We start from the raw sequence: 11,770 nt of genomic DNA, 5'->3' as shown, positions 1-11,770 counted from the left end.
CATGAAAATTAACAAGTTATCTCGATATTTTTCATCTCCTTCCAAAGAGCTACAATAATACCGTTTACGCCTTTCCTATCCTGATGTCATCATAATCATGTTTTGTTTTTTTTTTTTAAAAAAAAAAAAAAAGAAAGAAAGCGCTTAAGGAGCATGCATTTTTTTTCAGACACAACAAGAACGAATATAGTAAAGAGAGCTTGTAACATCACAATCACAATAACAGCAAAAGAAACCTCTGAGCCTGAGGATTCATCCGTGTCTGAACTGCTTTATTATCAATTGCGAAATCGTAATAACAGTAAATAATAAATAAGAGACATCATCATAAGAGGAAGAAGTCAGAACACCTTGGGTTTTTTTGTTTTTGTTTTTTCTCCCTTTCAAATAAAAAGGCAGTTTTCCCGATGATCAGTGAAATTATAATGACAGCGATTGATCGGAAGGCTTGCAAAGGAAAAGGAAAAAAAAAAATAAAATAAAAATAATCATCATTGGTCCTAAAAACGCAACCGTTCCCCTTTGCTCACTTGGCACAATAGAAATTGACTGTCTCTCAAAGAGCCATGCGCCTAGTGCTATTTATAGCCAGGGGCTGTGCTGGAAGATACCACTAAGCTTCTCCCGGGCAGACAGACAGGGGGGTGTTTGGATGGGAGGAGGGGGTTTAGCCAGAGCAGAGGCAAAAGCAATCCCCCACCCCTAGCCTTCTTCCCCACATACACACACATCCACGCACTAACACCCCACCCCCTAGTCTGGCTGGGAATTTGAACCGATCCAGCCTGTTTAAACGGAAAGGACACAGATCTTCAATGTAAAAAAAAAATCAGATCAGACCCAGAGAGAGAGAGAGACGGAGAGGGAGGAGTGTGTGTGTGTGTGAGTGTGTGTGTGTGTGTGAAAGAGGGAGAGGGAGCGAGAGAGCGAGAGAGGGAGAGAGAGCGAGCGAGAGAGAGAGCGAGAGAGGGAGGGAGAGAGAAAAGAAGAGGGGGAAAAAAAGGAAAGAAGATTTTCTCTATGTATATAAAGATGGCCACGTTAGCAAACGGACAACCAGACAATACCAGCCTGAGTAGCAATCACAGCAACCCCAGCACCAACGGGCATATGAACGGATTAAACCATAGTCCCGGAAACCCATCCACCATCCCAATGAAGGACCACGATGCCATTAAGCTCTTTATTGGGCAGATCCCCCGTAACCTGGACGAGAAAGACCTCAAACCTCTCTTCGAGGAGTTCGGGAAGATCTATGAACTGACGGTGCTGAAGGACAGGTTCACTGGCATGCACAAAGGTGAGTTACCTCCTGAACTTTCCCGGGAGAGATCGGGAGAAGACGGCAGGCTCCCGCTCTCTCTCTGGGTCTCTCTTTCTCTCTCTTTCCTTTCGATTTCATTTCGTTTTATTTCATTTTTGTGTTTGCCCGGCGGCGGAGGCAGCAGGCTGGGGGGGCAGGGAAAGAAATAATAGACCTTCCTGGAAAGAGAAGAGAGAGAGGCAGCGAAGAGAGTCCGCTCCGTTCGGTTTATTTATGAGCATTTTTATTTCTCTCCCCCCGTTTCCCGGGGGGTGCGGCGCAGCCCCCCGCGCAGCCGGGGCGAGCTGCGGAGCGGGCGGCGCCCGGGGTGTGCGTGTGTCCCTCTGTCTGTCCGTGTGCAGAGCTGGGGAGCCCCTGTTTTACAACTGTTGTGTATCTGGCACCAGCTCCTTTTCTTTTTCTTTCTTTTTCTCTTCCTTTTTCTTTTTATTGTTTTATTATTTATTTATTTTTTATTTTTACTTCTGTTAGAATTATTGTCCTCAGTCCACTCCAAAACCAGAGGTGGAGAAGAGTGAGCTGCTCCAGGGAAGGCTTTAAATTTTTTTTATTTTTTTTTTTTCCCCCAATGTGGGTACAGAGATGTAAACAACAATTAAAAAATTAAAAAAATAAATAAATAAAAAAAAAGCTTTTCTTAAGTGGGACAGGGGGATTTGTACAAAATCACAGTGTGTGTTGGAGAGGGCAAGCCAGAGGGGATGGGTGGCAGTTTAGTTCCAGAGGGGAGATGTCTCAGAGAAGACATATTCCAAGCACTACTTTAATGTGCCAAAAGTCCATCCCAGGAACTTTTTAGGTTTTCTTTAAAGGCAGAGGAGACATACTCCCCATACGATGCCCTGCTTGCTCCATCTCTGCCAGCTCTTTTCCCCGCTTAGCTTAGGCTCTCCAGAGGTGCATTTCAGATTAGATGATGCTACATTTTGGATGCGGGGGAGGGTGTGTGTAGTGGGGGAGAGATTCTCAGATCCTTGGATAAGAAAGTAGGACTTGCAGGGATGAAGTTGAAGATAATTCTCATGCTAGCCCCACTTAGGAGCAGGAGAGACCCAGCAGCAAAGCAATCCACTTTATTAACTCAGGGTCTGTATTTTATTTCATTAGAAATGTAGTTAAAAAAAAAAGACCAGATCAGAAGTGATTAGGGTTATTGAGGTGTGACTCTAGATTTAGTGCAGGAGGAGAAAGGGTTTTGCAGGGGGCCACGGGAGCAATGGAAGTTGCATCTGTTACAGGAGAGCTTCAGTTGCAGTGTCCACTCCAGCTTGGTGAACTCCTGGCAGGGAGAGCCACTGGTAATAGCATTACGGGCTTCCCAGCTTTCCAGATGCCTTGGCGAGTTGTAAATCTTGAACTTAATGGCATGTTTAGCAAGTATCTCTTCCCCTTCCCACTCACTCACCTCCTCTCTTCAATTCTCAAGAAATGTGAATGAAAATATACCCTGGCAGTGCAAAGTGCCAGTTTCACACAGGCTAGAGAAAATGTTCAGGGCTCGGGGACTCAGACCAAGTTACAGGGTATTTTTTCCTTTCTTTCTTGTTGGTCGCTCCAAACACCCTTCTCATATTTACAGTGATCAGTGTAGCCCTTTCGAAACTTGCTTTCTTTTCAGAATAGCTTTCTACAAGACATCAAGGTCTGATAGGCATTGTTTAAACATGATATCTGTACTATTAATAATTATTAATAATGACAATAAAAATATTACTAGGAAGCACAAGGAAAGAAAGGTCCTGGGAGGATTTGTCTACTAGATGAGCCATAGTGAGAGCAGCCACTGAGCTCATGAGTGAACGCATGTGTTTGCAGAAATTATCTAAGGCTTCCGTAAAATAAAAATAACAGTAAAAACTACACTGAAGAGAATCACTCAATACAGTGCAGAAGAAATCTTTGAGCTAACACCTCAGTTAATGTTGGTTTTTTTATTTGTTGTTATTTTCTTAGAGGGGTCCATTATTTGTTTTGTTGATGAGATTTTATTTTTTGTATGTTCTATCTTAAACCTGTAATTAATCAATCTATGCACTAACTTTAATTATTGTTTCATAGAGGTGCGTTCTTTCTCTTTCTGTTCAGTTTTGCTTTTACTATATGCCTGCATTCACAGAAACAAACTCAGGAAGGAGGGGAGGGAGGGAGAGAGAGAGAAGGATCATTTATCTTGCTTGGATGTGTTTAACACATATTCCTGAATTAAGCAGGATACTAACTTCATTTCCTTGTATTTTATTTCTGTTCTATAACTGCAACCTAGGAAAAAAAAGCCAGGGGGGAAATCTTGTCACTTCATCAAACCGAATTGCATGAGTTCATCTTAAAAGAAACAGTGATTTTTTATTTTTTTTTTACCTCCTAGAAGTTTTGGACTTTGGAAGGAAAAATGATGATGATGATTGTAATTTCCAGGCTAGGGTCTGAGTGAAGTTTCAATAGACACCAAGTTGCCAGTGTTTCATAGATCGGTTTTATTTACTACATCCGAGAAGAGTTTGAACATCTTTCTACCGATGTCGCTGATTTATTAGCTAATCCTGATAAAAATGTGCCTCTGGCTACTTGGAAAAAAATTACTTTCTTGCCAGTAGTGATTAATTACTATTAAGTCAAAAAGCATGATGGGGCTTTGAAGGATGAGGACTGTGTTGGCTTTTTTATTTTTATTTTATTTCATTTAAAATATTGTTTTTCTTTTCCTTTCTCTAAATTCAGTCATGTATAGCACAGTATTCACTCAGATCTCCTTATTTTGGCTTTGCTTTTCAAGCGTAGGTGAAGAACTGCGTAAAGATAGTCCAACTTGCCTCTCAGGGGTATGATGGCAATATAAAACCACAAGATGCTTTCCATAAGTGATGCATAATGCTTAGACATTAATTGATCCATCACTGTCAGTTGATTTAATTCCTAATCCAGGAGATGAGGTTGTGACAGTGTTATACTCTGAAGGGTTAATAGTGGTCTCTAGTTTATTTAAGTGTACAGTGAAAAAACCTGGGTTTGGAGGGGGAGAAGTTGGGTTTGTGTTGAAAGGAGGGAAGAAATAAGAATAATCTTAAAGTAAGAATATAATAGCCAGTGTAATTTCACGTGTAAATCCATTGAAATTCGAGCACAGGATGTGTATTCTTGAAAATATTAGGAAGAGATCCTATTGTGGTGCTCTTGTATAGCAGAAGGAAATTGAAAATTAAGAACCTGAAGATAAAGTACATGACTACGAACCTCTCCTAGAACAACTATCACAATTGAGAGTGAAGTTCCAGGTTTTCTCACCAGCAGCCTCCACTAATACCAGGCCAGATACTAAGGAAGAAAGAGGGGAATGTGATTGTCTTGCAGATACATGAAGAGAGAAAAGGGTACAGGGGAAGCAGTGTGTGAGAGAAGGCGGGAAAGGCTTGCCAGATCCCCGGCAAAACAAGCTTTCATGGCACAAGCAGAGCTGCTGCACATTTCCCCCATTCTTGCTTCTTCCCACACATGGCAGGATCAGGCTTCTGCTGTAGTACTTTGCTCTAGGAGTTGGGAAGAGGCTGTGTGCTGAGATCTACGGGTAGAAATCTACCGGGGCTGAGCTGACCCACCCACATGCTCACATATGCACACACATACACACGCGCGCACGAGCAGAGTTAGCTAATCACACTTGAACAATTTAACAAGCCATTCATTCATAACTTCCCCTCTTCTTATCTAGCAATGGAGTATGCTTAAATGCTGAGTTACTGGGAGACATAAAGGTTAGTGCTCTCAGGACAGCCATATTATAATGCATTATCTTTGAAGTCATTTAAGGCCAATTTAAGTGGTATTTAGTATAATATTTATGAATTAATGTAATCTAAATATAGGACTGTCCCCATAGGTTTAAATAGCCTTTTCTACTGAAGCTTGTTGTACCCAAGGCCTGGAATGTGTTTTAATTTAAAACACACAGGTCTACATAATATTCTATTTAAGAAGTCAGAAGAAATCAGCAATCCACACTTAACTGAGATTTACTGGAACACACGCGGGTGAGTGCACTTAAAGAGTGGAGGTAGTGTGCAGTGGGAAAGCAAGAGTCTTTCATAGACGTGAGAGCCACAATGTTTTTTCAATCCTTATTTAGGGAGGAAAAAAACACAAAACCCCCCAAATCTCCTTAAAATCCACCATTACGCTGCTGCGGTTAGGATGGTGTTCTTACCTGACCCAAACCTCTCTCAATAAGCATTCAATGCAGCTGGAAAATAATGTAGTGTGAAAATACTAGTTTAGTTCTTCTGCTACTTTATCTTCTCAAAAGTGTAAATAATTTTGAAATTTAAAATACTTCGGGGATAGGTAAACAAGGCTTCCATTCATTATATTCTGTTCTTTTTGATTACAAAGACAGATAATAGGAACATTAAAACCTTGTTAAGTCTGTTTACGAAGGTTTTGGATATCTCAGAAATTCAAAGGTGCAATGAAAATGAAAGTTCAGTTAAGATTATATATTTGTATATATGTATAAGTGTATAGATTTATGTGAAAATTTATAGATTTGTGTGTGAGTATACATATACAAAAGAGAGATGCATACACATTCATGCATACAGCCTTTGGGAAATGGAAATTTAGTTGAAAAGAAGCACAACGCAATACAGGTACTGAATAAACTCCTCCATAATTGAAACATAAGGCTTGCCTGGCTGAAAGCAACACATACAGCATTTAGTATGGTAGTAAACCAAGCAAGTTTTGGGGAGATAAATACACAAGTAAACTGGAATAAAACAGATGAGGCTTTATGCCTTGGTCTAAAGAACAACCCCCTAAAACAATCAAAATGCAATTGGATAGCTTGATGGAAGAGAAGAGAAAAAAACAGCAACAACCCCCTCTACATTATAACCTTCCGTGCAGATGAGCGTGTATGTGTTTTGATAATGTCAAACAGATAGCCCAGATTACTTCTCAAATTAGAAGGCTAAATGTTAACTGTTTTTTCAGGGGTCTGGACATAGGTTCTTGTTTTTAACAGCAGCTGCAGCCAGTTATGCTGTTGTTACGGTTGTGTCAGCATTTCCAATACAAACTCCAATTTTCTGGGATCTCTCGCTTAACTGTTAAGTTTTGCACTGAAAGCTGTTCTTCAGCTATCCTCACTACCATATCAACTAATTATCCTTACAATAATGGATTTTTTTTTTTTTTTTTAAAGTTACATAATGTGGAGGAAAGAAATAAATTAAAGTTTGTGTTTCTAGAGCTTTTGTTTCTTTTCTTACCTTTCTCTAGGTTAGACTTACATATCCTACATATTTATGTTTTCATCCCTCAGTATCTACATATACTGGTGACTTTGGGCATTTTAGGGAAGGAATAAAAGGTACATCTTTTTCCTTAAAAAAAAATAATAAAAAAATAGTGACAACAACAAAATCTTATAGTATTTACTTGGCCAAACCAAGGTTTTAATTAAAAGGTGAATCAGGAACTTATTAATTTCTGAAGTATAACAAGAGAAATAGGGAACAATTTATTTTTGTTTTATTTTAGGTTGTTTTTTTTCCCTATATTCAGTTAGAAGTGATAGGGAACATCAGCACTGAAGTAGGGAGAAAAATTGAGGATCCATGTCACCTTGGATGAAAAGTGTGGTTCATCTGGTTCTGTATCCTGCATCGGCCAGTGGCCAGTGCTACAGATAGGGCTTTCTTTAGCAGAGGATTCAAATTGCATAGTATAATAAAAGCCAGGCAGCTGATGGAATAGTTTTTTGAAAGAAGTTGTCAGAGAGTATCTGGAAATTTTGCCTGGGACAAGAATGAGTGAGATCGCGGAAAGTGTTTTGTGCTAAACCGAAAAGTGGATTGTACCTGTCAAGGAGGGCAGGCAGATGACTTTCTATGCATGATGGTCAAAAGCAAAGGGCAGAAGGGGCTGGATGATCAAGGAGGGCCTCTTCTAGCCTTTAGAGCTGGAAATACGCAGCAACATTTTTCAGCAAGACATCAGGGTGTTTTTTATCATGCATACCCTGCGTGCATGCATACCAGCCGCACTGACCCGACAGACCATAACGACACTAAAGGAGCTGTTACCGTCCCTCCCGTCAATCAAGTGTGAACTGAGGCGGGTTTATGCGGCAGTCAGTAAGGGTTCCAAGGGAGAAAATCTGGGGGAGATGATCTAGGCTGTTGGGCCACTTATCTGCATTTAAAATAGAAAAAAAAACAACACACCATTAGACGCGCAGAGACTTACGTAGATGTTGTCTATAGCCTTACAGTAATATTCCTTAAATGTTGCAGGCTGCAGAGGTGAACATGACCTGTCCAGCAAGCACTGTCTTTTTTTTGCCCTGTAAGAGTTTGCACTAAGCAGATGAGGTGTTAAGTGAGCTAAGTTGAATCCCAGCCTTTACAATTAGACTGATGTTTTCTTAATCCCTGCATCTTCTTTACTTGAGATACAAAGGCCTGTTGCCTGCTTGCTGGGAAGAAGTCAGTGAGATTTTTGCCATCACTTTAGTGGGTTCCTACTGGAAATCCTGGTGTGGGCTTGCACTTACTCAGTGTTTCACATTCCCTTTAAAATTACGGATTGTGTATTTACACAGCAAGCCACAACACCTGCAGTTAATGCTACCAGCTTCTGTGCTTGCTGGCTTGTCCATTAACTTAGCTTTCCTTCTGTAAGTGAAACTAAAACTAAAACAAAGCTGAGAAACTGACAAAAGTCTGTCTGCTGCCACATTTTGCTCTCACTTAACTGCTCCACCGATGCCCGTATGACTGTTACCGAGGTTTGTCATGGCAGACTGACCCTTATACACTAAAATCTGCAGTGGGAAAAGGGAAAAATAATAACTGTGGCATGTTAAAGCTATGGCTTTCCCTCTACCATTGCTTCAATGATTGAGCTGAGATATACATTGTAGGGGCCTCTTTCTCTCTGTAATTCCTTGAGATGCATCATCGCATTTTGGGGATCTCAGGGTCTGTTGAATCACTTTGTCTGTGCTGCATCGCTTGGTGTGGGCTGGAGTCAGGGTGTCACCACAGATACAGCATTTGTTTGCTTTTGTCACTGTGAGCCACAGTCTGAATGCACACACAGGTGAATGCAGCTTTTAATGTGCATTCATTATATCCAACTGACATCCCCTTGAAGGAAGAGAGGGCTTATTATTGTCGCTTTTAAAAATAAAGATGGATGAGAGCTCTAAACCTCTCAAATAAGGTGCCTGACCATACGTCTTACCTAAAAATAAATCATATATGGCCATCTATTCCATGTAAATGAATGGCATGACATATAGATATAGACATTGTGTTAAGTTTGTCAAGCAGAGGCAGCCAAAAATATCGATCAAAGCAAGGGGGGAAAATTGATAATGAACTGGACTCCAAGAAGACTTTAATTGACAGTGACTTCCGTGAACCAGCTTTGGATGGTATATATAAGCTGACCACGATGTAACTTTATTGCAATGCACTCTTCTTTAATTAATTGTCACCTTTGTTAAGACCTGCTACAGATCAAAGGTTTAAAGATACTTAACAGGATCTTAGTAACAAACCCTTCAGATGCATTAGAAATATCCGACAGCTCAGCCAATGAGGCATGCAGATTTCGATCTACCTCACTCTTATCTGTTTATTTCTCACTCCTTTGTTGAACATGGACAATCATTGTTTAACTATTTCAAGCATGAATTTGTTGGCATTGTTGATGCCTCATGGGATAGATAGTTGACAGTGAGAGGGTTTTTGCTGTTAGGTTTGTCAAAGTATTTTGCCACCAGAAAGTTGCTTACAGTTTACTAAACCAAGGTGAAGTGCAAACACGGTTTGTAACATAGGCTTTTCTTTCCTTTTTATATTGTTGAGGTCTTTAATTTCCTTGTATAAGTATAGAAAACATAGAAAGACCTAGTTTGCATGAAAAATGCATCTGAGAATTAACTTTTCTGTGAACAGTGCATATGAAGAGAGATACAAGTGTGCCTGCCACATCTATATATTCCACACATGTGCAACTATTCATTATATGTGTGTACGAATGCATACGGTACAGACAGGCTGATGAATGTGTCTAAATAATTCCTTTATCATAGACAGTACAGAGGTCAAAATCTTGTGTGAAAGTAGCAGGTGACTTAATAGGACATTCCTGGAATTTTATGCAGAGTTTAATATGATACATAGATGTTTCTTTATTACAGTAATTTAATGATACAGTCACACTTAATTAATCCACGTCTGGTTTATTTGTACATTGTGTCTGAGTCTCCGAAGTATTTTAGAGGCAACCTAGCTGACTTCTCAGTGTGTTGGGGCAGATAACTCTGGACATTAAGCTTCTTCAAACAGAATAAAAATGGAGCTTTGCAGACAGAGTTGGTCCGATGAGATCTAACTGTATATTTGGCCTATTTCTAATTCAAATGCCTCTGTATATAGTACACAGAGACTGTGTATGCACACATGTATCGAAAGGACAGACTTACATTTGCACACAGTTCCTCTTCCTTTCAGTCCCTAAGGATAGATTTACTTCACATAATATGCATCACTCACTGCAAACGCACACAAATATCTTTGTTAGATTCGGTAGCTTCTTGCAGGTAGATGCATAAAGCAGCATCAACCTAATAATATCCCTATAAAACAGTGCCTCCTTCCTAGGATCCAGAGGGATGAAGGTTGTCAGAAGATCAAAAGATATATCACAGTGTGCTTGTAGAAATCCCCTGATTGTGTTTCCTCTCTATAATGCTTTAATTCACTATTTGATCAATTGTAAAAGGGCCAATGTTTTAGGGGAAAAAAAAAAAAAAAGTATTAGGTTACTGGATGCTTGAGGGTGAGTGAAAATCGCACTTAAAATTATATGTAGCAATACAGTAATGAGCTTATCAATACTTCTTTAAGGAATCTGCCGGCCCTATAGGAGAGATGCTGTTCTGTGAACAAAGGTCACAATATAGATATTGCTTATTAAGACTATCGATAGCCTGGTTGACCAATCTAACTATAGACTGTACAATGTACCTGCTGTTAACAGGCAGGGAGGAGAACTATGAAGAATTTACAGAGTTGCTCACATGTAATATTAATAATATTGATTGATTCTAATAATATAATAAGGTAAAGATGCACTTCTTTGAAATGGTGCATGAGAGACAGAGAGGATGGGAAAGAGGGAGATAGCTTTGCTGAGTAGACTGAAATGGCTTGCACCTCTTGAAAGCTAACCCAGAGAAAACTGAGTTTTCTCACCTCTGTTTTTTGCCTCTTGTTTCAGTTGATTTAAACAGAAACAAGGTACCTCTTTATCTATGATCAGGTCTTTGTCCGGCAGCTGCAGAGAAGCTGGGGGTCTGAGAAACTCAGAGCAGCCAGGACCATTTTGGTCCATCAGCTCAGCCCCAATCAGAACAGGATTAATCCCAGACAGGTCTTTTGCGACACAGCAATGCAATAGAAGCGTTGGATTTATTATTTTTTTCCCTTTTTACATCTTTTGCAAGATTAAATAATTTAGGGAAAAAGAAGGTGGAAGTAACATATATTCTATGATATGTATAAACTATAATTGATGGGAAAGGACTTTGCAGAGCAGCTACAATACCTGCTCCAAAGCTTGCTGAAGTCTTCAGAAAAACTCTACATTGCCTGCAGCAGTGTTGATTGGGCCCTAAGTTACTGGCAGCTCTGCAAGCTACCACTCGTTGAGGCAGGAACAGCCCGATAATATGCAGTGTGACTGCCTTAAGGTTGTTACTCATCTAAATCCAGATACACAGACTGGCTTGCTTCTGAATTTCCCCTAACTACTCCCGCTTCAGCAATAGGCTGCCTTATCTAGCTATGCTTTTCCTTTTGCTATACCATTCAGCTTGAAGTGTTTTGTTCCAGTTACAGTGTGGTAGTTTCAAAATGGTTTGCATTTCATAATACCTTCTCTCAGTTTACAGGACTAGTGTTTTTTCTTTTGTGGGTATTCAATTGCTTTAAAAAGTTATTTATTTGATTGTACTCCATCTTCAACTGTAAATGAATGAGGATGCAATATTTCATCCTCTTTTATAAAGATACATTGTTATTTAGTTATGTAGGTTTGTCTGTTGTGTTTGTGTTTTGTTTTTTTTTCTTCTGTGCATTTGGACGAAGTCTATTTTTTTCCTTTGTTTTCAGGCAGGTTTTTTTTTTTTTTTTTCTTTTTTTTTTTTTTTCTTTTTCTTTTTTTTTTTTTTTAAGAAAAAGAAATCGCATTTAAGATACTGGCAGTAAATGAAAAAAGTAGGAGTGAAAGTGAGGAATAGCCAAGACAACCAACAAAAATCCTCTGACAAAGTCTTTAAAAGCATACTGTGGCTGCATGTTTATTTGCAAGAGTCTGAATCCAGCCAATTTTGATATAAAGAAAAGAGTATGTTACGAATTATTTAACTCCAAGTTT

The 11,770-nt window shown here is 39.5% G+C and overlaps 1 protein-coding gene across 1 annotated transcript in view; it reads left to right on the top strand.

The window, feature by feature from the left end:
• Positions 1–1,020: 1,020 nt before the first annotated feature.
• The window catches only part of CELF4 (CUGBP, Elav-like family member 4), a 741,704-nt gene continuing 730,954 nt past the window's right edge, over positions 1,021–11,770 (top strand). The window contains 1 exon segment of the mRNA XM_010007136.1: positions 1,021–1,300. Within this exon segment, the coding sequence (XP_010005438.1) occupies positions 1,021–1,300 (280 nt within the window).

This window comes from Chaetura pelagica, unplaced genomic scaffold, assembly GCF_000747805.2.
Source record: "Chaetura pelagica isolate M959 unplaced genomic scaffold, ChaPel_1.0 scaffold548, whole genome shotgun sequence".
Taxonomy (NCBI): Eukaryota; Metazoa; Chordata; class Aves; order Apodiformes; family Apodidae; genus Chaetura; species Chaetura pelagica.
This window is presented reverse-complemented; position numbering and strand designations above follow the sequence as displayed.